General features: G+C 58.2%; 2 protein-coding genes and 1 non-coding gene across 3 annotated transcripts in view; 2 read left to right on the forward strand and 1 right to left on the reverse strand.

Moving 5' to 3' along the window:
• PYGB (glycogen phosphorylase B) overlaps window positions 1–22,776 on the forward strand; it is a 44,105-nt gene extending 21,329 nt beyond the window's left edge. The window contains exons 5-20 of the mRNA XM_075992874.1: window positions 816–947; window positions 2,412–2,523; window positions 2,924–3,006; window positions 4,332–4,475; window positions 5,026–5,118; window positions 6,028–6,174; window positions 6,965–7,128; window positions 8,417–8,531; window positions 9,492–9,593; window positions 10,328–10,475; window positions 13,408–13,466; window positions 15,148–15,289; window positions 17,229–17,436; window positions 18,866–19,000; window positions 20,429–20,495; window positions 21,126–22,776. Coding sequence (XP_075848989.1) covers window positions 816–947; window positions 2,412–2,523; window positions 2,924–3,006; window positions 4,332–4,475; window positions 5,026–5,118; window positions 6,028–6,174; window positions 6,965–7,128; window positions 8,417–8,531; window positions 9,492–9,593; window positions 10,328–10,475; window positions 13,408–13,466; window positions 15,148–15,289; window positions 17,229–17,436; window positions 18,866–19,000; window positions 20,429–20,495; window positions 21,126–21,278 — 2,004 coding nt within the window. The 3' untranslated portion in view covers window positions 21,279–22,776. The remainder of the gene's footprint in view (window positions 1–815; window positions 948–2,411; window positions 2,524–2,923; window positions 3,007–4,331; window positions 4,476–5,025; window positions 5,119–6,027; window positions 6,175–6,964; window positions 7,129–8,416; window positions 8,532–9,491; window positions 9,594–10,327; window positions 10,476–13,407; window positions 13,467–15,147; window positions 15,290–17,228; window positions 17,437–18,865; window positions 19,001–20,428; window positions 20,496–21,125) is intronic.
• On the forward strand, window positions 20,082–20,171 carry LOC142861510 (small nucleolar RNA SNORD87). The gene has a single exon (XR_012912735.1). It is a non-coding gene; the product is annotated as a small nucleolar RNA SNORD87 (small nucleolar RNA).
• A 1,679-nt stretch (window positions 22,777–24,455) lies between the features above and the next one.
• ABHD12 (abhydrolase domain containing 12, lysophospholipase) overlaps window positions 24,456–27,236 on the reverse strand; it is a 67,056-nt gene continuing 64,275 nt past the window's right edge. The window contains exons 12-13 of the mRNA XM_012745526.2: window positions 26,428–26,555; window positions 24,456–25,126 (exon numbers count right to left, since the gene is read on the reverse strand). Of these exons, the coding sequence (XP_012600980.1) occupies window positions 25,087–25,126; window positions 26,428–26,555 (168 nt within the window). The 3' untranslated portion in view covers window positions 24,456–25,086. The remainder of the gene's footprint in view (window positions 25,127–26,427; window positions 26,556–27,236) is intronic.

Here is a 27,236-nt window from a genome sequence, read left to right on the forward strand (position 1 = left end):
TCCGTTGCTTGCAAGAGCAAAAGTCCCAGAGGGTGGTGGTGGAGCAGCCCCGCCAAGCGCTTCTACTCAGGGGTGATCAAGGGGCTGCTTGTAATTTTATTTATGGGAATGGTGTCTGCATGTTTACTGGTCTTGGGTGCCACCTGGTGCAGGTTTTGGGAAATAAGCCGCTTCTGGAAGGGCTCGCGGAGCAGTGTGTCTTCTTGCGGTGTGTCCTGGGCACCCACTGCCCGCTGCCAGCTCGGCCCCAGCACTTGCGGATTTATAGTGTCACTTTCAAAGCAGTGGCTTTGAGAAGAATCTCAGGATTGTTTTTTTAATAACAGCTTTATTTCGATACAAAGTGGGTTTTAAGTATATTCAGAGGTGGGTAACCATCACCACTAACTATCTCCAGAATGCTTTCATCACCCCAAAAGAAGCCCTGCACCCCTTTGCTGTCACACCAGAGCCCAGGACAGCCGCTGGTCTGCTTCCTGTGTCCCAGGGTGCGCAGTTCTGGACGTTTCCTACCAGTGGGATCACACGACACGTGACCTTACGTGTCTGGTTCTTTCACTGAGCGTGAGGTTTTCAGGGTGTATTCCTGTGCAGCACGTGTCAGTGTTGAGTTCAGGGGATTCTGAGTGGCTTTGCATCTGGATGCGTGTTTCTGAATGTCATACAAGTTTGTGACTTTAGTAGTCCTAAATGTCATTTTTAAACCCGTGGGCTTGACCGGAAGTGGAGATCTTGACCTGGTGAACAGGCTGGGCGGCGAGGTCTGTCCAGGGCGGACAGCTCCTGAGCGTGCCCTCGCCGCCGGCCCTTTGCAGGTGGAGGAGGCCGACGACTGGCTGCGCTATGGCAACCCCTGGGAGAAGGCCCGGCCCGAGTACATGCTCCCTGTGCACTTCTATGGGCGCGTGGAGCACACCCCCGACGGCGTGAAGTGGCTGGACACGCAGGTACCAGGCCTGGGGCGTCGAGGACACGCGGGGGCTGGGTGAGGGGGCCACCCAGGGCTCATTTGTTGTCACCTTGACTTCTTTTGGGGTGTGAGGGTTGCTGCTTCCCTGGAAGACTTCATTCGAGGCCAAAGCCAGCAAAGGCTTTATTCTCCTCCTATGCCTGATTTCCCTCGCTGTGACGGGGCTGCCCAGACAGTGGAGACGCTGTCCACGGCGCAGGTGTGTGGAGCCGCGCCGTGTGTGCGAGGCCTGGGCACATGTCCCAGCATCGAGAAGCTAGAGTGCTGGGCAGCGTGTGGCGCCAGCCTTGGGCAGCCCCCGCGCAGGAGGGCCAGGTGGGGACAGTGGGGCTTGGTCACCCAGTGGCAGCAGGGAGAGCACAGGCAGGCCCAGAGGCAGGCAGTCACGGGCGTGCAGAGAGCGTCGTCCCCTCTGAAACGTGGTTTTAAGTAGGATATGTGGGCTAGAGCAGCTGGAACCATGTCACACAGGCCAAAAATGCCATGAAAAGTTGTAATCAGCTTGCAAAAGCAGAGGAAGGGATCCAGTGCTGTAGGCGTGTCCGTGGGAGGTGGGCGTCAGTGTGGGTGAGGAGACCCCTGGGCATTCCAGGCAGGGTGTGAGGAGGCCTTGGCACCAGGGCTGGGGGACGGGTGCTGGGATGCTTTGCCGGGGACTTGTTGCTCGCAGGGATGTGGCTGTGCGGGGCAGCGGTGAGGAGATAGGAGGGAAAGGTGAGGCTGGGGTTTTAATCCCGGTGGCCCCAGCGTGCAGTCCTTTGTGAGTTTGTAAAGCAGCACAGTTGCACCCTTAGGAACCATAAGCATGCCGGAGGGTAGGAACACCTGTAGGGGAGCCCGAGGGCCTCGTGTGACCTTTAGGTTTGGGTGCCTCTGCAGAGGGGACCTTTGGATGGATGGGCTCCGTGGGGCCTGTCAGCAGGGAGTGTGCCAGCCTGGGGTGGGGAGGACACAGCTGGGCTCTGTGGGGCTGCTCTGGGAGCGTCACAGGCAGCAATCGCTGTGCCCGACAGAAGGATGCTTGCCGCAGACGTGGGGCAGGGAGCTGGGAAGTAGGAGTCGTCTGTTGGGAGAACGTAGCTGAGTCCTGGAATTGCTAAAGCAGAGGTTTGAGTGAGCAGGAGGCAGTGTGAGGGCCGAGGGTGAGATGGGGCAGGTTAGTCGGGCCGGGGGTTCTGCAGACTGGGCTGACCCTGAAAAGGGTGAAGCGAGAAGACAGGTGCAGCCTGGGCAGTGTGGCCGGGCAGGGGTCTTCGGGCGAGACAGTGGGCAGCCCCATGCGCAGGCGTGCATGGGGACGGTGTGGGCAGGGACCCGGGTGCTTGGCACGGGGGTGAGTGTGCGGGACAGAAGGGGCGGGGCCTCAGGGTGAGCAGGGCCCCAGGTGAGGAGAGGCGGGTCCCCTGCTGACTCAGTCCTGAGCGTCTGTCCCTGTGGCCAGGTGGTGCTTGCCATGCCCTACGACACCCCGGTGCCCGGCTACAAGAACAACACGGTCAACACCATGAGGCTGTGGTCCGCCAAGGCGCCCAACGACTTCAAGCTACAGGACTGTACGTTCCCTGTCTGTCCGTTCCCGGTGTCCGTGTGATGGCTCACCTGGACACCCACACCCGCACCGCGGCCCCTTCTCTGGGGCGTGCTGTGCTCTTGAAGAGTGAGCTGGTGCCACTCCCTAGAGTGCGGGCCAGCCTGGGAGGGCCCGACACCAGGGCCCAGGGCTGCTGGGGTCAGCTCCTGCTGACCACGAGCCCCAGGAAAGAGTGAGGGGCTGGTGTGTGCGGTGTGGGGGGCACGCGAGGGAGGAGCCCCATGTCCCTCCAAGGACGGAGGTGCCCTGTGCTCAGGAATGCTCTTCCTTGGCCCGTTCAAGTGAGCCGCTGAGCAGTTGCGTGGCCACACGGGGTCCCCAGCGGCGACACTCGTGTGCTGACTCGGCTCTGTCTCTCCTAGTCAACGTGGGAGACTATATCGAGGCAGTCCTGGATCGGAACTTGGCGGAGAACATCTCCAGAGTCCTGTATCCAAACGACAACGTGAGTAGCTGATGGGGTCGCCCCATGCAGGCCGCACCCCCCCCCCCCCCCGTTGGGCGCACTGGCAGGCAGAGGCTCCTGTGCGGCCTCCTGCAGTGCAGGTGTGCAAGGTGAGGCCGTGAACGCATGTGGGACTGCTCTAGGGCAGGAAGGGCGGGGTCAGCCGTCCCTGAGAAAGCCTAGCCAGGCCACCTGTGTCCCTCAGCCTCTCGGCCTTCCGTCCCTCAGAAGAGCCCTAAGGAGCTTCTCTGCCACCCCTGTCGCCCCCACCGTCTGCTCTCATGGCGACTCCTCTGGCCAGGCTGGAGCCCGTCAGACCTCGGGTCCAGCCCGTGTGTGCTCTTCTAGCATGTGACACTGCCTCCCCAAGAGTTAGGTGGCCCGTCTGTCCAGTGGGGACGGCAACACCTGTTTGTAGTGATGCCTGGAGGCTTTTGAAAGGTCTTTAATGCCCCCTCCCTTGCTAGATGATGGACTCAGCCATGTTCCCTGTTGTCACCTGGAGTTAGTGTCTGGTGGCTTTTTTGTTGCTGTTGCCGGACAAGAGTCCTTGCAATTTGCCTATCTTAGTGGGCTGTGCACTTTTCCAAGTGCACGCTTTTTTTTTTTTTTTTTTTTTTTTTTTGAGACAGAGTCTCACTTTGTTGCCCAGGCTAGAGTGAGTGCCGTGGCGTCAGCCTGGCTCACAGCAACCTCAATCTCCGGGGCTCAGCGATCCTCCTGCCTCAGCCTCCCGAGTAGCTGGGACTACAGGCATGCGCCACCATGCCCGGCTAATTTTTTGTATACGTATTTTTAGTTGGTCAATTAATTTATTTCTATTTTTGGTAGAGACGGGGTCTCGCTCAGGCTGGTTTCGAACTCCTGACCTTGAGCAATCCGCCCGCCTCGGCCTCCCAAAGTGCTAGAAGTGCACGCTTTTTATTGTGTCTGTGGTGCACATGGTAGCAAAGGCCTGAGCGCCGAAAGGCTAGTAACAGCGGGACCCTCCAAGTGGCTGCCTCCCCTGAGACCTCAGGCAGGTGCAGGGGAAAGGCCTGCACTTGGGAGACTGAGATTTGCAAGCACTCTGGCCCTGCACCTCCCATGCTTGGCCTCCCCTGCTGACGGACCAGACACTTTGGGTCCACCATGGGCAGTGTGACCCTCTCTGGCCACCTGAGCTGCACAGGTGGGCCCTGAAGACCTGCCCATGCCCTTGAGCCCAGTGGCCAACCTGAGCCCCAGCGGGGATGAGAACGGCCCCGGGAAGTGGGCAGTGAGATGTGTAGGACCCCCAGGGCCCCCGGCCTGTGCCCTCCAGCCCACCCCAGCTGTGTCCGCAGTTCTTCGAGGGGAAGGAGCTGCGGCTGAAGCAGGAGTACTTCGTGGTGGCCGCCACCCTCCAGGACATCATCCGCCGCTTCAAGTCCTCCAAATTCGGCTGCCGGGACCCAGTGAGAACCTGCTTTGACACGTTCCCGGACAAGGTGTGTGGCGGCTGGGGGTGGGCTCGGGGCCAGGCGGACAGGGCTTTCTCAGGCTCCTGAGGTTTCTTCCTCTTGTCCCAGGAGGGGCAAGAGCGGGGCGGGACGTGTCTCTTGTTTCAGAGTCTCCTCATCCTGGGCGGGGACCCCACTTGGGCCCCTCCTCTTGGGACAAGGGCCACCAGGTTGTCTCCGGAGTCAAGGCAGTAAGGGACATTGTAAAAGGCCCCTGTGGCAAAGTCACAAAGATGTGCTTGGCTGGCTAAGTGCAGTCATTTTAAACAAAGCCTTCACGGCCTACCGGAGAGCAAGCCCCAGCACCCAGCAGGGAGGGCCTTGGTGCTGCAACTCCTCCCACACCTGCCGCAGAGCTGCTTGTGTCCTCCCGACTCCTCCCCAAGTCCCCTCGACTCCTCCCCAGGTCCCCTCGACTCCTCCCCGTCCCCTCTGGGCTCTTCAGGCTCCTCGGGGAGGGACAGGCTGGGCCGACTCCTTCATACCTAGGGCTGCACATATAGGACGGGCACTGAACTTGACCCTGTGTGAACTGCAGGTGGCCATCCAGCTGAACGACACCCACCCCGCCCTCTCCATCCCTGAGCTCATGCGCATCCTGGTGGACGTGGAGAAGGTGGACTGGGACAAGGTGTGTGCTCAGGAGGAACGACGGTGCCCTCTGCAGGCCTCGGTCCCCGGGACCATGGTTTGAGTGGCTGAGCTCGACCTGGGGGGCTGGGAGCCTCCCCCTGGCCCTGGGAGAGCTGTGGACGTCACCCTGGGGTGCTTGAGTCCTGAAGGGGTCTGGTTCCAGGAGACGGATGTTCCGTGGGACAGGAAGCAGTGGGGACAGGGTGCCAGGGACAGGGAAGGGATTCTGACACTTCTTAGGGCTTCTCGTGTATGTTTTCTCATCTTGAAGTTTGGCCCCAAAAACTCAGAAGTGTTAAGTTTTAAGAAACTCATACTTGCCATGTTTTTGAACATGTTCTCATGGCCGTCGGTCCTATAATGTAGTGGGGTTCCCTGCACCTAGCTTTCTGATCTTTCTAAACTGACATGTGGAGCCATCAAACAATTTTTTTTTTACTCCATTTTATAGAAACATGAGCCCGTCCTCTGGTCACTCGGTGAGGCTGTGCCCGCTGCGGTTCCCAGTGCCGGCTGGCAGGGCAGGGCCATGTAGCCGCCAGTGTCCTCCTCACCTTGCTGTCAGGGCCGTTTAGTGGAAATTAAATACAAAACTGCTTGGCCGCCCCTTGGTTTACCAGCAAAAACAGTGTCCAGAAAGCAGAGTGAGAAGGTGATTCTTGGGTGTCACATGGCATCAGGCTCCGGGTCAGGGCGTCACCCTTGCAGGGGCTGTGCCAGCAAAACAAGAGCACTGAGCCGCGTCCCAGGCTCTGGGAGGTGCGGACTCGCCCCGGGGAGCAGAAGGGACAGTGGCCCTGCCTGGCGGGAGCTGCGTCTGCCTGTGCTCCTCGATGCTCACCGCGCCTGGGCATCTGGCCGGAGACCTGCCTGTGCTAAGCACTCTGGAATGTTCTGAATGGTCTAGGCCTGGGAGATCACAAAGAAGACCTGTGCGTACACCAACCACACTGTGCTGCCCGAGGCCTTGGAGCGCTGGCCCGTGTCCATGTTCGAGAAGCTGCTGCCGCGGCACCTGGACATCATCTACGCCATCAACCAGCGGCACCTGGACGTGAGTGTCGCTGGCCGGGGCTGTGCTGCTGGGGTGGTGGCTCCAGGCGTGGAGAGGAGGTGCTTCACTCCCGAAACAGAGTAGCCTCTGTCCAGCAGAGGGTGCTGGGGTCTGGGGCCGGCCCCAGCTGTTCGCTGGTCCCCACACCTGACCCCTGCTGTGTATGTGGGAGTCATGGAGTCAGGTCTTTTTATAAATGCTCCCATGTCAGAACACGGTTTAGGTGTGTCTGCTCCCAGACTGTCAGAGCTCTTTGTCCCATGGGCGTCCTCACAGCACTTTGGCGATTCAGGGACAAAGCACTGTTTGTCCTTCACTGTGTGACCTACAGAGAGGACAGTGATACAGGAATGGGAAAACCTAGAATTCAGGTTTAACTGTAGTTGCCTGTTGCCTTCTTCACCTTTTGGTGAGAAAGTGGCTGTCTCCATGGTGATGTGGTTGAATGCACTGCACCCAGATGAGGGGGCAGCTGCTTCCTCCTCGTGAGTTGAGTGGCGTGTCCTCCCCCTTGGGGTCCCTTCCTCAGACCTGGCAGCCTTGTGGTCCCTAGGCCGGGTTGGGCCCTTCCTGGGCCGAGGCACGTGGAGGTGAGCATCCTGCTGGAGTCGGGCCCCTGCAAGGCGGGTCTGGGGTGTGTGCAGGGGCCGGGGCACCTGCGTGCAGGTCTGGCTGTAGCAGCCCTTGGACTTTGCCTGGAGGCAGCAGAACATCCCACAGCTGGTGGTGGACCGTCGGCTGCTCGCTGTGGGCCCCGTCACCCAACCGAGGCTCTGTGTCTTTGCGCCAGCATGTGGCTGCCCTGTTTCCCGGGGACGTGGACCGCCTGCGGAGGATGTCTGTGATCGAGGAAGGGGACTGCAAGCGGATCAACATGGCCCACCTGTGCGTGATCGGGTCCCACGCCGTCAACGGTGTGGCGAGGATCCACTCGGAGATCGTGAAGCAGTCTGTGTGAGTAGGCGCTCCCCCAGCCAGGGCCCGCTCTCCCGGCGCCGGGGCGGGCCTCTAGAACCACCCGCCACACACCGTGTCCGAGGCATGCCGCTCGCACCCCACCCTCCCTAGGAGCCACCTGGCGAGCCGTGCCAGGGTGGCACCATTTCGTGTGCCCACTGTCCAGCAAAGGGCCTCTGTGAGCCCTGACTCCGGGCCACGTGAGGAGAGGCTTTGTCTCCTTGTCACCTGTGGCTCGCACGAGCTCCCTGCCATCTCGGGTCCAGGCAAGGCTCCCTGCTCCTTCCTGGTCCTCCCGCCACTGGCTGAGTGCGCAGGGCTGTGGGCGGGGGCTCGGCAGGCTGGGCTTGCAGCTGGGTGGCAGGTGGGACTCTCAGCTCAGACCTTCTTCTTGCCGTTCCTCTCTTATGTGCGGTGTGATCTGGCAGTTCCTTTTTTAAAATTTTTTGCCAGACACCTATTGAACAGCTACTGTGAGCTCCAGATGGACAGCACCCACAGTTGGGGGCCTTAGACTGAGTTGGTCCATATGGGGGGTTGTGCTTGGTGCTGGGCCGAGGGGCACCATGTGTTAATCCCACAGCAAGCTTCTGAGTTGGATGTTTCCCCCAATTAACAGAAGAAGAAACTGATGGCAGTTTCTTAGGCTCTAAAGCCAGTACAGTCCCCACCTGGACACCTATTTTCACACTGACCACTGTGGAGACACCGTGAGGTTATAGCTGGCACCAAACCACGCAGCCGCCTGGGGGGGCCTGGAGGCGCACGCCACCCTGTCGTGGCTGCTGAAGTGCATGGTGTCACTAATTGTTTTCTCCAGAAAACAAAACGGAAACAGCGAGCTTCAGAACCTCCCAGGGGACTTCCTTAAAAAGTCCTTAGGGGCCGGGCGCGGTGGCTCACGCCTGTAATACTAGCACTCTGGGAGGCCAAGGCAGGTGGATTGCTTGCTGGAGGTCAGGAGTTCCAAACCAGCCTGAGCAAGAGCAAGACCCCTTCTCTACTATAAATAGAAAGAAATTAATTGGCCAACTAAAAAGATACATATACAAAAAATTAGCCGGGCATGGTGGCGCATGCCTGTAGTCCCAGCTACTCGGGAGGCTGAGGCAGGAGGATTGCTTGAGCCCAGGAGATTGAGGTTGCTATGAGCTAGGCTGATGCCACGGCACTCTAGCCTGAGCAACAAAGTGAGACTCTGTCTCAAAAAAAAAAAATCCTTAGGTTCTCTTGTTCACCTGGTTCAAAACACAGTATTTGATACAGTTCCCCATTTTGTTTGTAGCTTCAAGGATTTCTACGAGCTGGAGCCCGAGAAGTTCCAGAACAAGACGAATGGCATCACTCCCCGACGGTGGCTGCTGCTGTGCAACCCCGGGCTGGCGGACGTCATCGTGGAGGTGAGCTCGGGGCCTGGAGGCCGTGGGCCGTTACCGGCTCAGCTGCCACTGGGCAGTGACATCAGGCCCTTGCTGAGCTGGCAGGTCCTTAACATGGGGACCTGCAGGGGCTCCTGGCCAAGACGGGTGAGGCCCCTGGACAGTCGGTCAGCAGACCTGGCAGCCCCGTGTGCAGGTTCAGAAACTGGCCAGGCGTCAGGAAGGGCTGGGGTGCGGCCAGCGGTTGGACAGTACCAGGACTGTCGGCCGGAGACGCGGCCTGCTTGCTGTTCACGCGTGTGCTCTCGCACGTGTGTTCACGCGAGCGCTCTCGGATGCCGCCCGCGTGCTGGAGGCAAGGCCACAGCCGGGGCCGGGCGGGCGGAGCCGGGAGGGCCTGCCCGCCTGGGGCCTGTGGTCAGGGAAGGCTGCCCTGAGAAGGCTGAGGTCTGCGCAGGCCCGGGAGCGAGCAGCAGTCTGGGGACAGATCTGGTGCGATGCCTGTGCCTGAGGACGGGCCCCGGGACCTGGAAGGCCTCGTGGCTTCTGTGCAGCCGTGGCTGGCGGGTGAGGAGAGGCAGGGAGGTGGCCGAGCGTTTGCAGGGCCGCACAGGGAGCCTCAAGCGGGACAGGCGCTGGCTTTGGCGTGACCACCTGCCCCGGTGAGGAGAAGGCGTGGTGGCCGTGCAGGCGGAGGGCATCGGGAGGAGCCCTGGGGACTGCAGGGGGCTCGTGCGTTTACGTGGTGGGACCAGGACACCCTGCGGGAGCCGCCGAGGAATGTGCTCACTTCTGACCGGGGAGGCTGGAGGGGCTGCCCTGGTGGCCACGTGGCCTGGCCCGAGGTGTCCGTCTGGAGGGGCACGCGGGTCCCAGGGCACAGTGGAGGCGTGGGCAACACGCGAGCAGGGCGGGCGGCCAGAGGGCCCTGCTCAGGGGGCAGAGTCTCCCAGTGAGCAGGACCGCGTCCCTGTTCTCCAGAAAATCGGGGAGGGCTTCCTGACTGACCTGAGCCAACTGAAGAAGCTGCTGCCGTTGGTCAGTGACGAGGCCTTCATCAGGGACGTGGCCAAGGTCAAGCAGGTAGGCCCATAGCCCACGCCCCCCACCAGGCCCCGAGTGCGGGCCAGCCTGTGGCCCTGCCTGCTCCACCCCGCTCCGCTTTCTGGTCATGCGGCTGGTGGGTGGGCAAGCGCAGACCCCCCAGACCAGCCCTGGCCACACCTTGACCCGCTGCCACGGTCAGCAGTTCTGTAGGGAAGCCTCTAGAAGCCAATTCCAGCGTGATGCCCTCTTTGCCCCTGGAGGGCTGTGTAGGGCCACCCGAGCTGTCGGCTAGACCAGGGCCGGGTCGCTGCAGCCTTCCACACCTCGGCGGGAGCGAGTGCTTTCCACACAGCTGGCGTGGCAGGGTGGGCTGTCCGCACAGCTGGCGTGGCAGGTGCCGAGCCATCCATCCCTCTGCTGTGCTGCGGCGGCACCTCCCGGAGGCCCAGAAATAGCTCTTTGTTGTAATCTCTGAAACCGTCCGGCTCCGGTGCTGCCCTCACTGCCGCATGCCGCGTTGTCCCGCGCCCTGTTCGCTTAGCCCAGGTGTGCTCTCTGGGCTGGCTTCTCGTTTCTTTCCTCCACTCCTGGAGCGGGTCCACCTTCTCTGTCGCCACACCTGGCTCTGGCCGCTGCACCCCACCGCCCCCTCCCCACGGCGTCCCTGGCTGGGCAGAATGTTCTCAGGAAGCTGAGCGTCATGGGCCCCTGGGAGCTGGTGGGGCTGATCCCGAGAACTCTGCAGCTGTGTGCCCCCTTCCCCCTGGCAGGAGAACAAGCTGAAGTTCTCGGCCCTCCTGGAGAAGGAGTACAAGGTGAAGATCAACCCATCCTCCATGTTCGACGTGCACGTGAAGAGGATCCACGAGTACAAGCGGCAGCTGCTCAACTGCCTGCACGTCATCACCCTGTACAACCGTTAGTGTGGCCCCGAGTGTCCCCCCGCCCCGGCTACCCCCTACGACCTTGAACAAGGCTGGCCCTTCCCACCAGCTCGTCCTCAGACCCAGCCTTCCTCACTGCCAGGGGCTGTGAGCTCTGCATGCGTGTGTCGTGGCACGTTTGTCTAAAGCAGTAGCCCTGTGTTTCCCTGTGTGCTCCGAGCCAGGGCCTGACCCAGCAGGGAACCCAGAGGCCTGAGGGGTCACGATTCCGCAGCGGAGGCCTAGAGCAGTCACGGGACTTCACGGAACTCCGAGGCTGGGTTTCATGTTCACTCTGTTTTTTATTTTAAGCTTAGTTACTATCTCTATGAGTTTTATCTTATTTGGAAAGACTACGCTTATTAGAGGTATTTAAAGCATAATTATACAAAACATGTGTTAAATTTTGCACATGCATCTTAAGTTATTTAAGGACATTTGATTATGAGAACGAACATGAATCAAAGTCCTTCTAAAGGTCAGCATGAACATTTGCTTATAAACAAAATAGTAAAACCTTAAAGAAAAAGTAGATTTTTAAAATTTTTTGATATAATACAGTGGATATTTTATCAACCCAAGGAACCCCAAATACTTCTTTCAAGATATAAAGCGCCTGCCAGGAACATTAGCTCTCTCATCAAATAAGCCCCTGTCAGGCGAGGGGGATCTGGGCGCTTTTGAGACGCGCAGGGGACAGGGCAGGTGCCGGAGGCAGCGCCTCTGAGGGCCCCGGGCTGTGCAGGGCCGAGGGAGGCCTTCGCTTGGCCTGGGACTTCCTGGCTGCACAGTAGTTCCTGGGAACCCTGGTGTCTTTTTTCTTTGGCGTGTTTTTGTCTGTGGCTGTGATATTCTGCTTCTCCCCCGTCCCCCTGTAGTGTCCCCAGCCCCTGCTTGCACAAGGGGTCCCCTTCGTCAGCAGCAGTGAGTTGCTGGTCCTGCCTTCCCTCCCGTCCGCTCCGGCCCCTAGCTGTCGTCAGTTGCAGTGGCGTCTCTGGTGTTCGCCCGCGCGCCTCGGTGTGTCCGTGTGCCTGCCTCTGCTCCGTCTTTGCTGTGATGACAGAGTCAGATCCTGTCTCTTAAAAAAGTGACGACATCTCATCGATGTAGCTCAGTGTTGACTGTCGTGAGGCATTTTCGCTGACACTCAGGGTGCTCTTTGAGTAGGTTGATGGATTGTGTTACTGCTAGCATGTTTTCTTGTGTTTTTTCATTTGTTTGTTTGAGACAGAGTCTCGCTCTGTCGCCCAGGCTGGAGGGCAGTGGCATCGTCACAGCTCATTGCAGCCTCAAACTCCTGGGCTCAGGTGATCCTCCTGCCTCTCAGCCTCCGTAGTAGCTGGACTATAGGTGCATGCCACCACATCCGGCATCTCTTTCTATTTTTGGTAGAGATGGATCTCGCTCTTGCTCAGGCTGGTCTCGAACCCCTGACCTCAAGTGATCCTTCCACCTTGGATGTTTTCTTGAAATATGTTTAAGACATTTGCTTGGTTTTGTTGCTTTGGTTTTTTTCTTCTGGGATTCCAGTGAGGTGTGTGGTAGGTTTTGTTGACCTGTCTGTCTTCTTGGTATCAACTTCTTGCCGAATATTTTTTAAGTCCTCCTTGCCCTGTTGTGTTTGTTTTCTCTCGTCCCCTCCCCTGCCGGCTGCTCTTGTTTCCCGTGCTGTGCTGCTGCTCCTCTCTCGTGCCGGTCTCATCTCCCCAGGTCTAGGCTTTTGGCGTCCTGGCTTTCGTTCTGAGCCGGTGCCTTCCCCTTTCTGTGTGCCTGGCCACACGCTGAGTGTGCGGGGCTCCAGGGCAGCCCGGCTCCCGGCTCTCCCGCTGGGCCAGCGTTTCCTAGCCCCTGGCTCCTCCCTGCGGCGTGTCTCCTCTGTCTCTCCAGACCGCCTGCCCGGGTCCCTGTATAGGAGGCTGCTGGCCTGGCCTGCCGACCATCTCTCTGGGCTCCCTCGAGCCCCTCAGAACCTTCGGGGGCCAGGTCCCCCTACGTGCCCGTAACCTGGCAAGGAGTCACTGGATGATGACTGCGTGCGTGGTTTCCCCCTTCCTAGTTTGGTGACGTTGTCACTTGTGGTTTCAGTTTTTGCTGTTCTCCATGTTGTTCTCATCTCCAGAAGGGAAGATTGAGAACTGAGGGACGGCCACGTTCCTCCCCAACCTGAAGCCAGATGTTAAAACGGCCCGACTCCCTGCTGCCCTGGGCGGTCCCAGCTTGTCGGCTGTCTAGGGCTGCCTCTCGTCTGCTCGTGCAGCATCTCCCCGAAATCTGCAGGCGGCTGACCCGTGTGCCGGGCTGTCGTCTGCTCATGTAGCATCTACCCGAAATCTGCAGGCGGCCGACCCGTGTGCCGGGCTGTCGTCTGCTCATGTAGCATCTCCCCGAAATCTGCAGGCGGCCGATCTGTGTGCCGGGCTGTCGTGGACATTCCCGTCCACTCCTGTCAGGGAACTTTCCCACGTCCCAGCCAGGCAGGGGAAGGCTTGGGGTCTCGCCCAGAGACCCTTGTGGGCTAATGGTGTCACAACCACAATACTGAGGTCACGTCATTCTTTCTGTGTCACCAAAACTGTGTGTTCAAAACATGGTTTAAAAACACAAAAGTGCCCTTCACGTACAGGGGCCTTGAGCAGACCTAAAGAGGCTCCGGGGTTTGGCTTTTCTGGAAGCAGGTGCAGCTTTTCCTGCGAGCCGTTGAGGAGGGTGTCTTTGCTCAGGGCGGCTGCACAGCTCGTCAAGGGTCATGGCTGGCAGACCTCAGGGTGGCCTCGTCCCTGGAAGTGGCAGGCTCCTGGGCCGGTGGCCTGTGTTGCTCACACCCAAGCAAACATGCAGCCAAACCTGGAAGCTCTAGGTCCCCGAGTGCAGGGTGGGGCTGTGTCTGGCTCGTTTGCCTCACGTGATCTCTTCTGTTTGTCCCGCAGGAATAAAGAAAGACCCGGCCAAGGCCTTTGTGCCCAGGACTGTTATGATTGGGGGCAAGGTGAGGTGACTTCCTCTTTGCTCCTTTTTTTGCTATTTGGCCCAGGGACTGCGGGGGAACCACCTGCTGGCTTCCTGAGGAGCCACCGCGTCTCCTCGGGACCCCCCACCCTGCAGGCGGGACCCCACAGGCAGCCCGGGCCGGTGAGCACACAGAATACCAGCAGTAGCCGGCCCCATGGTCACTTGTCGGGCCAAGGGACCCTTCACAGCTGGAGGCAGAGGGGGGAGGTGGATGGGAACCGCCTGCCCAGCTCACAGGGGCAACGGCCCCCAGCCCCAAGGGCCAGTCCTCATCGGAGGCTGCAGTGCCTCCTCTGCGCACCCACAGGGTTTCTTGGTGCTCTGTGCCCGAGTGGGCGGGGGTGGCTGTGGCTGCCCCACTGATCACCTGAGCCCACCCCAGCTCAGCTTGGTGCCATTGTGTTTCATTTATTGTGACCCATACTTGTGGGGTACTACACCCGCTACCCGCGTCACATCATCACACTCGCCCCTCTGGGCTGGCGATCCCACCTCCCGCCATTGTGCCCAGTAGCCTGGTCTTCCTCAGGGAAGGTAGGCCGCTGTGGGGTGCAGCGTCCTCACGAGGGCTTCCTGGAGCCGCGGCTCAAAGTGAGTCCAGACTGGAGAGCGGCCCCAGCCCTCCGCGCCGAGGGCATTGGCCTGGGAGGCCGCCCCTCCTGCCCTTGGCATGTGCAGAGGTGGCCGGGGGCTCGTGAGGACACCCGCGGGCTCAGCCCCGTCAGGGCCACCTTGTTTCTGCCCCCTCCCCTGTCACCTGCTAGTAATATTTTTGAAGCAAATTTTGGACAGCCATGTCATTTTGTCTGTCAGTATTTCTGTATGTAAAGTCCATATATCTATGGACTAGAACTAAAAAAAGTTTTAAACGTTATGAAAAATTTGAAACCTAAAGAAAGTCAGAGGGACTGTAGAAAATCCATAAACCTATGCTGCAGACTGCAGAGCAAATTCCGGTCTGACGCTTCACCCTAAACACTTCATGAAATGATGTGTTCCTCCGGAGCCACAAGAGATAGAGTCCTTGAAACATCAGCACGTGGTAAACCGTCGTCACGCCCAGAACGCTGGACAGGAGTCCTGTGTGTCGTGAAATGTCCACTCAGCCCGGCCCCAGTTGTCTGATTAAAGTTTCAGATGTTCCTAACAGTGGGTGCGAATCAGGGCCCAGCAGGGTTCTCGCGTCGAGATTGGGCGATCCGTCTCTCAGTCTCTGCATCTGTAGTTTCCTTTCACGCCTCCCTGCTTTGTTCTTTGCAGTTTGTTTGTTACGAAAGGTGGGTTATTAGTCTTCCCCGGCCTGGCTTTGTCTGGCTGCGTCCCTCTGGTGTGTTCCTTCGTTTTCTGTCTCCTCCAAGTCATGGCTGTAGGAAGTCCTTGTTTGTTTTATCTTATAATGTTTGAAAAACCGACTAGAATCAGAGAATTAAACATGAGGTTGACACATTTCTAGACATGCATGACGTGACCACCACGAGGAGTGCTTGGGGCCAGTGCCAGGCCCTTCCCTCGGTGGGGCTGCACGGCCCAGTGTGATCTCCGGCTCTGGGCTCACCCCCTTGCGGACCCCAGTGACCAGGAGGGCCACTGGAGCCTCCGGGGACCCTGGGCAAAGTGTTTTCATACCCGAAGCCTTAACTCTCTGCTCCCCACTCCAGGCAGCTCCCGGTTACCACATGGCCAAGATGATCATCAAGTTGGTCACGTCTATTGGCGACGTTGTCAATCATGATCCAGTTGTGGGCGACAGGCTCAAAGTGATCTTCCTGGAGAACTACCGAGTGTCCTTGGCTGAGAAAGGTAGCCCTGGAAGCCTGTGTGGAGCAGAAAACCTGCTCCTGCCCGGGGATGGGGTGGGAGGCAGGGCTGGCCTGGGTCTTTCTTGCTCCAGCCGTCTCAGGGCTGCCTGACGGCTGGTCCTGGCTGGAGCGGGCCCCAGGCTGGCAGCGACGGGCCCTGGGCAGCCTTTCTCTGCACCGTGCGTAGACAGCCTGCCCGGGGGGCACCTTTGCATGGTGCGGGTAGAATTCCTCTGCAGCCTCAAGCATCCTTGATCTCTGCCTTCTTGCACCTGCCCTGGCCAGTGTCGCCTGCCTTCCTCTCTCTCCTCCTGCCTCACTGGGCCTCGCTGCCCCTTGCTGCCCCTGGGCACCTCTTGTGGGCAGGACGTGTACCTGGCCAGTGGTGATGTGCACCCCACCACCCAAGATGCTCCTGCCCAGCACCCTGTCTGCTCGCCAGGTGCAGTCTTGGTTCCCGTGTGGCCAGCGCCGGCCTCTTTTGTGCTTTCTGAGGGTGGCTCAGGGCCCAGCACAGCAGGTTTAGTCTGGGCCACTCCACCATGGGCTAGTTCTGGGGAGACATGTGCCACTCTGTGCCTTGGAGCACATTGTTGTGGCCTGATGGGCCTTTCTTGGCAGGACGGTGATTTGCCAGGTAGAGGGAAATCTGAGCCTGGGGTTCTCGAGTCCCCTCCTCCACAGGTGCCTGTGTCTGAGGCCACACAGCTGCTGCTCTCCAGGCTTTGTCACGGCGATGACCTGCAGGCTCATTCGCTGTTTGCCTGTGAGCTCTGGCCCGTGAGCACCATCCCTGTGGTGTGGTTGCCGTGTCTAGCATTGCCCCTCCCTGCTGGGCCCTCGAGGAAGATTCGAGGCATAGGCTTGGCTCAAGTGTTGGCCAGGAACTTTGGTGGTGTGGTTAGTCCCTCCCTGCTTCTGACTGAAGCATCTTACTGGCGTTTCTGCTGCCTGGGCCTCCCCCTCCTCACCTTTATTTTGGGGCCAGCGGACTCCCGCTCATCTATGTAGTTGGCATCAGGGCATCCAGTTCTCCCTGGCAGCTTTACTGCCACCGTCCCGGCTGTGCTGCCAGGGCAGGAGTTACCTTTATTTCTCTGTCCCAGCAACTGGGCATGACCTTGATCTCCAGAGGCCCAGCCTACTCACCAGGCTCTGATGATTGCTGGGTATGGAGGTGCCATCGGCAGCTGCAACTCGAGCTGAGGGCCCTGGTGCAGGGTGTCCAGCATGGTGTGCCTGGGTCACGGTGTGACCAGTCCTGAGGGACAGGCACTGCCTTCTGCCTGCAGTGTCATGGAGAGAAGGCACGGGGCTGCTGCATCTGGCTGGCCACTTGTCCCCACTGTGCGCACCCGGAGTAACCGCTGTGCGGGTGAACGTGAGGAAGTTGCTCTCGGCCTTCCCAGTCCTCTGGTCCCGTGAGAGTCTGGATTAATCCAGGGGGCCCGTGAGCTGTTTGAGAGGATGTCAGTGTTGTGGGGATCAAGGGAACAATGTCACCAGCAAGCCAGAATGGGTCCCCCAGACTTGGCATGGCCTGGTCCTTGTAAGATTTCAGTGCAAAGGTCCCTTGCCACCTGGGGCTTCTCGAGTCTCCCTCTTGGCCCTCTGCCTCAGGCTGCCCAGGTAAGGGAGGGGAGCCCTGCAAAGGCGGCAGCAGTGTCCAGCGTGGGCCACGGGGGGGGGGAGGGAGGGGTAGGAGCAGGGCAGCCACCTGGGCTCACGACGCCCTGGCCCTGTAGTGCCCGGGACTGGCTCATCCTGCTTGGTGGACTTGGCAGCCTCAGGATGGTGGTCCCTGCTTTGGGGGCGCCTGCTGTGGGGGCAGGTTGTGTTTCTCTGGCTGGGAGGAGGGGACGTGCTGTCGTGCGCTGTCACTGCAGCTGGGGTGTGCGTCGGGGAGCTGGGCTGACCTGCCTCCTGTGCTCCCCTCGCAGTGATCCCGGCCGCCGACCTGTCGCAGCAGATCTCCACCGCGGGCACCGAGGCCTCGGGCACAGGCAACATGAAGTTCATGCTCAACGGGGCCCTCACCATCGGCACCATGGACGGCGCCAACGTGGAGATGGCCGAGGAGGCCGGGGCTGAGAACCTCTTCATCTTTGGCCTGCGGGTGGAGGATGTCGAGGCCCTGGACCGGAAAGGGTGCGACCCCTCCTGTGCCATCAGGGCACCTGGCAGTGCGGGGGGTGGATTGAAGGCTGCTGGGCTGGGGCAGAGGGTGGGGATGGGCTCTTGGGGCCAGGCCCTTGTGCGCCAGGGTCAGTGCCTGCCCAGTAGCCATGTGCTTGCCAGGGTACCCGTTCACTTTGTGGGCACGGGGAGAGGCTTGCTTGGGTGGGAGCCTGGCCACTCCTGTCTGTGACTCCGCGGCCACGTCTGTGGGGTCCAGACTGGGGCTCCTTCCTCAGCAGAGGCCCTCGATTTTGTGGGTGACCACTGGGGAAGGGTCTCCTAGAGGGACACCACTGCCCAGAGTGCAGGTACCCCACAGACCTGGGGCCGCGGCAGTGTGGGCACCTTCGCTGCCCGGAGCACTCAGTCGATTTGGGGATTTGAGGCTTGCCCACTGTCAAGGTTCCCTGGCCTGATTTGTAGTAGTTACAGAGAGTTAAAATAGTGACTATTCTGGAATAATTTCAAGTTTGCAGAAAAATTGTAGAGACAGTACCAGGAGCTCTCTGCCTTCCTCCCAGGTTCCTTACGTCACGGCACGGTGCATTGACAGAATGAACAAACCGCATGGTGCGTTGTGCACTCAACCCGTGCTCTGTTCTGTTCACCAGGCTTTCTGCTGATGTCCCTTTCTGTCCCTGGCTCCCATCCAGGGCACGTCATTGTGTCTGGTCTTCAGGTCTCCCTGGCCTCGTCGGGTCTGCAACAGCTTCTCAGTCTTTCCGTATTTTTCATGACCTTGACCTTCCTGAGGAGCTTCTTGCTGGCTGATTCCAAGTGATGATTAAAAGGAAGAGACAGTGTTGTCTAACTGCCTAAAAGCACTTAGGGAGTCGAAGAGGCCTTAGGCACATTTGGGTGAAACCTCAAAGGGCACCTAAAAGTCCAAGCTGTGCCTTGTCAGTCAGAGTGTGCACGTGCTCGGCGCCCTTCCTGTGCCCTTCTCCGGGCTCTTCTTGCCTGTCGGGGCCCTGCGTGCCTCCCCCACTCCCCAGGCCTGCCTCATCCCTCCCGGCTTCCTTCCTTCCCTCCCCTGCCGGAGGCCCTGGCCCAGCCCCCACCCTCAGGGTAGCCTCTGTAGGTAGACGCTCTGCCCAGGATCTTGGAGTAAGGCAGGTTCTTGAGCAACCTCTCCAGTAGGGACACTGCGTAGGCCTTTGTGTCATTGTATGTCTGCTAGTAACATTTCTTTAACAGTTCAAGAAACAGGTGGAATTGATTTTATGCTGACAGCACACTCAAGCCAGCCCCAGCCCAAGGGCCCTGGACCACGAGGTCTCAAGGCTTGGGGCCTGTCCTTGGGCAAGGGCTGTGCTGGGCACGCATGAGGCTGCTGCTTGCCCCTGAGGCTGCCTGCCTAGGGGCACCAGCCACTGACCCTGGGCCCATCTCCCGGCAGGTACAACGCCAGAGAGTTCTACGACCGCTTGCCTGAGCTGAAGCAGGCCGTGGACCAGATCAGCAGTGGCTTCTTTTCTCCCAGGGAGCCAGACTGCTTCAAGGATGTTGTCAACATGCTGATGTACCATGACAGGTGGGGCCAGCCTCTCCCTCCTGCTCGCCACCGCCCCCAACCCCGGTCAGCTGCTAGGTCTCCAACAACTGGGATGGACAGTCAGGTCCTACTGAATTGAAAACTCCACATTGTTTAAAGGGTGAATCCTGTGCTTTTGAGACACCTTCTCACCTAGCCCATGAGACCTTGCTGGGCACAGCCTCAGATGCCAGCCAGGAGCGTCCCAGCTATACCAGGGCTGGGGTTTGCTATGGCCTCTGGCAGTGTCTCAGGGGGCCCTGGTGGTGGGGATGGCCTCCTGTACAAGCCTGATGAGCCTGGGTGGGCGGTGGTGTCAGCTAGGCTGGTTGGAGGTCCAGGGGCAGCTGTGTCCCAAGGAGGCCAGGGAGGGAGTGTGGGGTGGGGACGCCTGGGAACCTCTGGGAGGGGGTTGAGGGCTGTGGAGCCATGGCAGGTGTCAGCGCAGGTGACACACAGTGGTTAAAATAGATTTAACTCATGACAGTGAAACTATAATGTGGTTAGTGCTCTTTTACAGTGTAGTTAGCACATGGCTACGGCGTATCTAGAGTCAGGCTTGCTGAGGCATAGCAGGTAGGCAGCGCCGTCTGCGCCCAACACAGTTCTTTATCCTCTTGGTCAAAGCTGGATCTGGGGAGAGAATGAGCCTCTCTTCCACTTTCAGTTGCTTTGCGTCAGTTTTGTCTGTTGGTCTTTGATGACTGTCACGCAGTGGCTTCAGTCGGGCCAGATTGTGACCACGTGCTGGCATCTGGACCCTGATGAAGGAGGGACTTTCAAATTGTGAACTGTGGATTTTATGACATGTGCTCTGACTCCGTAATAAACACAAGCACACTTGTAAATTCATAAATCCTGCATTTTTGTTCAGAACATCAGGAACTGCAAATCACCATTTCATATTTTGGCACTTCCCACATAGACTTGTGAGTAGACAGCAGATGGAGACGGCGTTCTCCAGCGGGCACCCCTGGAGGTGATGTCAGCCGGAGCTGTCTACACGGGACCCTCGTGGCATGTGCAGCTCTGACCTGTGTGTGGATTGTGCACTGTAAACTCCAGTTTCTTTGAGGCAGTGTTGGGCACAGTGATCACTTAAATCAATGCTTTTTGCAGTTTACCCAGCTGAGGGTGTCTTTGCAGAAATAATTTTAAGATAGATTTTAAAAAAATTGGAATTTTTTCTAAAATAACATCCCAGGACATAAATGTTGCTCACAGAGACACCCTGTGGCCAGAAGGGCCTGGACATAGCCTGGCTCCAGTGAGCTGAGTGGGGGTCCCTTCACCCTGCCCTGCTTGGAGCCAGGAAGACCGTTCCTGACCTCCCACTGTAGACTCTCTTCAGGACAACTGGGCAGGCTGCTCCGGGCAGGGTTCCCTGCTGCCCATCTCCCTGGCCCAGCCTCCTGTCTCCTGTTTCAGGTTCAAGGTGTTTGCAGACTACGAAGCGTATATGCAGTGCCAGGCCCAGGTGGACCAGCTGTACCGGGTAAGGCTTTCGGGTCCCAGAGGCTGAGGGGGCAACTGGGCTGGTCTGTGTGGACTTGTTGAATCCGATTGTTTATTTCCCAAACTGTTCAAGCAGGTTCTTGGATTAGGTCAGAGGGGTTTGTGTTCTGATTTGTCATGAGCCGGCCCTGCCTGCCTTTAGGAAAGCTGTCCCTGTCACACCCTCTCTTGAGGAAACATCTCATGGCCAAGAACAGGAATATGAGGCCTGAAGCTGAGTGCCCGGCAGGGGTCTGGGAGCAGATTTTCCTTTGCTGGGTCTGGGCTGATCTCTGGGAGGCACTGGAGAACGCTATGACCGACCAAAGCCCTGGCTGAAAGGAGCGTGCTAAGCCATTTCCTGTGGGCAGTGGATCACCCAGGGCAGATACTTAGTGGTAGTGAGAGCCATTTCCTAAAATAACATGGAGCTTTTAAAGAGCTGGGGCCTTCTCTTAGGCTCCTTGCCCCTTGTCTTTAGTTATTTGGCGGCTTTTCTGGCCCGTGGGGGTCCCCTTCTTCCAGCAGGGAGCCCTGGGGCTCAGAGCTCATCTGGGAACAGCCCTGTAGTTTTGGAGCTCACGGTGTCTTAGGAGCCCTCAGAGATGAACCAGCTTCTCCTTCCCCGCAGAACCCCAAGGAGTGGACCAAGAAGGTCATCAGGAACATCGCCTGCTCGGGCAAGTTCTCCAGCGACCGGACCATCACAGAATATGCCCGGGACATCTGGGGCGTGGAGCCCTCAGACCTGCAGATCCCGCCCCCCAACATCCCCAGGGACTAGGTGTCCTGCTCACTTGGGACCAGCGGGCTTCTGTTTTCTTGCTGACTTTGCACCTCATGCCGGTTTTTAAGCACTTTGCCAGCAGCTGGCGGCCCCTGCTTTCTCAGTGCTGTGTTTCCAGGAGGGACCATGGGGGTCGAGGGGGTGGTTTTGAGGGAGCGGGGCAAGGAAGGTAGGTGCTAGGAGTGATGTCTCAGCTTCCTGCAAAGGAAAGCAGAGTGTGGACAGCCACAGCTGGTCCCTGCAGCTTCAGCCCACTTGCCCCATACAGGGTGGGTGGAAGGTGGAGCTGCCCGCTGGGCTCCCCCAAAACCTTGCACGCATCTTGCTGTGAGCTTTAGTTTTGAGCCTCTGGATTCTGGGGTCTGGATAGGTGGTCATGATGAAGCCTGGGGATGTGTTTCTGCAGCACCTGGGCTGCCAGCCACAGGGCAGGGCCAAGCCCAGTATGGCCCGGTCCTCCCTGCCTAGCTCTGCCTCCTGGCCATGCTGGGGTGGCAGGGCTCAGAGCTTCCAGGCATCATCTTCACAGCTGCCTGCCCTCTGCATCTGATATGTGGGACAAGGACCCAGATAGAGCCTGCCCTTTGTAGCCATCCTGGGTACTGTGTAGGCGCTTAGACCCAGGAGGACTGGGGTGGGCAGATGTTAGGGAAGGTACTTGTGTCTGGGTTCTCAGAGGCTGTGGTTAGGACGGGCAAGTCTAGCTGATACAGGTTAGCTTGGTTTTGCTTATTCAAAAGAAAAAATAACATCACAAGGAAATGAAACTAGCTGAAGTGTTTTGTTTTAGCAACTAAAATTTGTTTTGGTCAGTTTTGTATCTAGGGATTCCTGCTGTGGATGTTTTTGCCTGGCTAGAGATGGGTCAGCTGCTGTCCTGCCCTGGAACCTGGGGCAGGGCTGCTGTCCCTGCTGCAGACCCGTGCCCTTCCTGTGACTCCTGCCGTGTCCTGGGGTACATATCCTGCTGTGCACATAAGGGCCAATTGGGTCCAGAGGAACCTAGTTTCCACTCTGCTTGGACAGTAGGCCACGGTCTGGGAGATAAGGGGGAGCCCTTCACAGCCTTGCCCCTCCCCAAGGCTGACACTCCAGGGAAGACCTGCCTAGTACTGCCCAAAGGAGAGGGCAGGGAGCAGGCTGCTGCCTTCACTGTACCGTTGTTGGGGAAATCAGGCGGCATCACCGTTCCAGAGGCTTCCATCACCTTGCATGCTGGGTCTGGGTTGCACAGGGAGGCTCTTCCTTTACCCCCAGGCCTGTAGTCTTGTTGAGGGGCATTTGTTCACGGTGCACAGCCTACCAGAGCCACTGGGGTCTTCCCTTGAATAGGGGCAAGTTCTGGGGCTATGGTCATGCCCCGGCAACATCTGCTATCCCATGTGGCGGCTCCATGTGTGAGGCTGCACTCCCCTAGCTGGCTGTGGGTGACCACCACTGTACCACTCGCTGCTACTGCCTCATATGAGAAACTGATTAAACCTTTATGCCCATAGTCAGTTGCTGTGCGGTCTGTGTTTCACTCCCTGCACACTGCGCTCGCTGCAAGGCTCCTACAGGAAGCAGCAGACACAGGCCTCAGGCCTGAGGCCCAGGATGGTGCCCACACAAGGATGAGGCCTGGACTAAATTACGGCCTATTGTTCTGGATTTCAGGACCGAAAGTCAGTTCTGATCCCCACTGCGTGTGGAACTGAGCCATGTGTGCCTGAACAGCCAAGTGTTAAAAAATCATCAAATCCAGCCATGTGGCAAATGGTACCATCTGGGGATAAAAAGAAAGTGTTCACATTTCTGTTGTGAATTACAGTGGTCCCTTTTCACACCTGCTGCTCCTGCCACCCACTCCTAGCCTTGGGCCCAAACATCCCCCCTAAATTGTATAGCTGCAGACTAAAAAAATCAGGAGGGTAATGAATTCATGGCTCCGTGTTACTCAACCCAAGAACTGCAGGATGCTGGAGCGCTGTGGACCTCCTGGCCTCGGCACCTGACAGGTTGTGCAGGAGCTGGCACTGCGAGGCTGAACTCGCATCCTCACATCCCCACGCACCCACCGTTTGCCTTGTGGGAGCACCAGGATAGCACCCGGGGTCCATGCTTCCCCAGGGTCTGTGGGGCCCTATCCTAGAGCTCCCAGGACACGTCTTACCTTAGAGTCCACATATCCCAGGGCTGCCTTTTTCTAAGAACTGGTTCTAATCACAGATTGATCTTGCAACCCATCAAAGGGTCTAAACCCAGAGTTAAAAGCTCAGTTGCTCAGGCCAAGGTTATAAGCTAAGCAGCCACCAGGTGGGGCCCTTGGACATAACTCCTGACAGATGGTGCCAGAGCAGCTGCAGCTCCACACACCCTTCTTGTTTCTTATTTTCAATGTTAAATTTTTATCATATCCTGCCTCATTCCTCCAACAGAGAATCTGAGGTAGCTTACATACACAAAAAGGGGAAAGAAAAGATGACAGCCCAGGCAGAGCAAGTCACCTCTGTTTAGTTGTCAGGACCACAGTGCGTGACAGAGCCAGGAAAGCTGCCGTCCGGTCTGCACTCGAGAGCACTGTTTCAGAGAGGGGTTGCCTAGTCTTGTGACTTCTGAGGCCTAGAACATAGGCCAGTTACACAATAGAGGCTATGGGGGAGGGTACGGGGGGTACCCTGTCCCCAGTTCTGACAGCCATGCAGAGACTGAGCCCAGGGATGCGTGCGGTATTCCTCACACTGTCCTGGACCATCCACAGCTGAGCTACTGAGGGCAGAGGCAGCAGAAAACTGATGTGCCCTAATTAGATGCCAGGACGTGGGGCAGACCCTGGCCAGGAGGAGAGTCCACTTATCTTTCAGCCCTAGTATAGGAAAGGTGTTTTCTAGATCTGAGAATCACTGTAGGTAGCTCTAAGTGCCTCAGAAAGGAGAGGAGGTGACCTGTGCCAGCCTCAGAGCCCCCCCACTCCCCTAGCCATCCATGCTACTAATGCTGGGGCTAAGACCTTGGAGAACAGCCAGGCAGGTGCACAAGATCTCCCTACCACCGCTGAATTTCTCAGCTTCCAGGACTGGAAAATCAGCTGACCCAGGCCCCAGAGTCCCAAGTGGCTCCACAGCAGCCAGGGACACTGGGCAGGTGGGGAACCAGACATCACTGACCCTTACTTTGCAGAGAACAAGACAAACAGACCACCACCACGATTTTATTCTTAAATAAATGCTCAGCCTAAGGCCAGGTGAGGTGGACAGGTGGGCAGAATAGGAGGAAGTGCAGATCCCGGGCCAGCCCAGGGGAGGCGGGGTGGCCGAGGAAGGCAAGCAGGTATGCAGGGCAGGAGGGGACAGTCGAACCACTAGAGTCCATTCTGCATGTGCCCAGAAGGGACAGAAGGAACCTGCCCTCCCCATCCTCTGTGGGTGGTGGCGGAAAGCTCACTGTGGTCCCAAGCCCCGTGTGCCCTGCAGGGGTTCCCCATGTCCAGCTCAGGTAGTACGGGATCGACCAGGTGACTGGCCGGCTGCTCTGTCACTAAGTCTCCCCAATGAGAGCTCAGATTGAGTGGCAGCAAGAGGGAGAGGGGGCCACATGCCCGCCACCTGGGCTTTCCACACAGGGCCATGCCAGGCCACCAGCACCACAGGTCTGCTGGGGCCGTCTCCACCTGCCCGGCTGGCATCTGAGTCCTCTCTCCAGGTGCGAGCTGGGCTCCTGAGCATCACAGGTGCTGGCACCCCTGGGGCTCCAGGGTGCCGAGCTGCTGACCAGAGAAAGAAGAGAGGAGGGCAGAGGTCTTCATGCTTCCTTCCCACAGCCACACTCAGTGCTGGTGTTCGGGCTCCGACTTCCCCAGGAATTCCCTAGATGGGAACAATCAGGAGCCACGTCATTTGCACTTGGACGGAAGATCCTGTCTTCAGCGGCCTCCAAACAGCCGTCTGAGGAGGCAGCGAAGAGCCCATAAGGGCCTTGCCCTCACACAGAAGATAGTTAAGCAGAGTGTAAAGGGCATCCATACAGAGTCGGGTCCCAGCAATAGGAATGAAGACAAGGTTAGGGGCTACTGTTCCTGACTGTAAACTTGAGAGCACTACTCTGCTCTAAGTTTCCTATAACATATTCCGTTTATAATGGGTAAACTGCAACCCCAAAGCAAACCCACATTCTTTCAGCTCACTGTCCCCTCTTAGCAACCCACATCGCTGTAGCAAAGAATGGCAAACCTCTACCAGAAATGCAGTTTGCCTTGAACTTTCAAAGGCAGCTGGAGAAAAGCTGGTTTGAATTAGAATTACACATGGGATATAGTTCATTGGGAGTTGATTCAGGCAACCAGTTTCAGTCACAGGGAGAAACTGGCATCTTGACCTACTTTTCAGAGCCTACTGGCACAAAACACACAGTAGAAATAGCCTCCATGTAGCCCAGTGCTCAGGTCAAAGCTCTCCTGGGCTCAGAAGCCTGAGAAAGGGACTCCGTGTCTCACTCACAGGGAGGTTTAGCATCTTGCCCAAGGCCACACAGCCAGGTGGTGGTGGGTGGGGCCTGTGTCCTCTGCTGGGGAGGTGAGGTTGGGCAGCAGCTTGCATAGAAGCTGAGGGAGGGAGGGTGTTGGTCCATTCCAAACTCTGCCCTTTGCTACCACTGCCAAGGCCTCTCCTTTATACATGGGCTCTACCCAGGCTCAGATGGGTGCTCACGGCCCTCTGGGCTACAGCCCATGTCCTGCCCAAGATTCTGGCCAGTGTAGGGCTGCCAAGAACACAGCCTCCCTTCAAAAAGCAGCTGTGGACAAAAGCTTTTGAGGAGCAGTGACCCAAGAGGTGTGTAGACTTAGGCCCTGGCCCAGGAGTGGCTGGGATGTCAGTGTCTGAGCGCTCCTGTACATGTGCGGCCCCTGTGAGCCTGCACAGTGCACATGCATGCCTGTGTTCCGCTGTGCAGGTCCATGTGGGCCTGTACAAACTAGGGAGATCACCTGCCCTGTCTGAATGGGGGAACAGTCCAGGAGGGAGGGAGAAAAACTCTCAAACCCCTCTGCAATGAAAAGAGAAGGCTCCTGAATCACTGTGATTTTTGGCTTCACTGAGCCCCCTAAGCAGCTCCCACAGCTGCCACCGCTGCCCAAACAAAGTCCCTAGGTAAGAAGTAACTGTCTTACCTCAGTATCCGTGGAAGCTCAGGGCTTTTGTAGATGTACTTGTGCCTGTAGCCTAGGTCTGAGTGAAAGGGGATAAACTGAACTTTGAAGTCTCTGAAACTTCGAGATGGTGCAGCGATGTTGTAGAGCTGGGGAAAAGGAGACACAGAGTCAGAGCCCAGAGATGGTGGCCTGACATGGAGGCCCAGGCCCTGAAGGAGACCTGCCTGGTGGCTTCCTCTTTATTAGAGACCAATACAAGGAGCAGCCCAAGCCCCCATGCATACTGCCTCTGCTGCTGCAGCATGGCAGGGAGACCTAGGAGCCGAGGGCGGGCTGGCAGGTGCACTCTAAGCTTGGCTCCTGGCATGCCCACCACTCAAGACTCTCTCTGTCCTCACATCTCCCAAACTGCCCCTCCTCAGGGCAGCAGGCAGGTAGAGCCAGGCCAGGTGCCCAGGGTAGGGGCAGATGCAGGGATGGTGCAGTCTCAGGGACCTGGGGCAAAGGGCATGTTCCACAGATTTAGCTGTGCACTCCTGGGCCAAGGCCACTCTACATGCTGGCTCACGATGTGTCCCATTCAGCCCCCTCCCTCCCACCCTGACGGCAAGGGGGAGCAGTCTGAGCTGAGCCTTGCTCCACAGCTCTGCCTTCCCCCACTGCTTCATTCTCTGTGTGCCTCACAGAGCCCGACTTCGTGGAGCCTGTCAGAAAGCAGCACTCTGCACTGTGAGGCTGGCAAACACCCTCTAGGTTCACCCTGCCCTTGCCACTGCAGGGACCCAGGCGGCGCTCTCTTACCCCTTCTTGGCCACAAATCTAATCCT

This window comes from Microcebus murinus, chromosome 16 (assembly GCF_040939455.1).
Source record: "Microcebus murinus isolate Inina chromosome 16, M.murinus_Inina_mat1.0, whole genome shotgun sequence".
In the NCBI taxonomy this organism is placed as follows: domain Eukaryota; kingdom Metazoa; phylum Chordata; class Mammalia; order Primates; family Cheirogaleidae; genus Microcebus; species Microcebus murinus.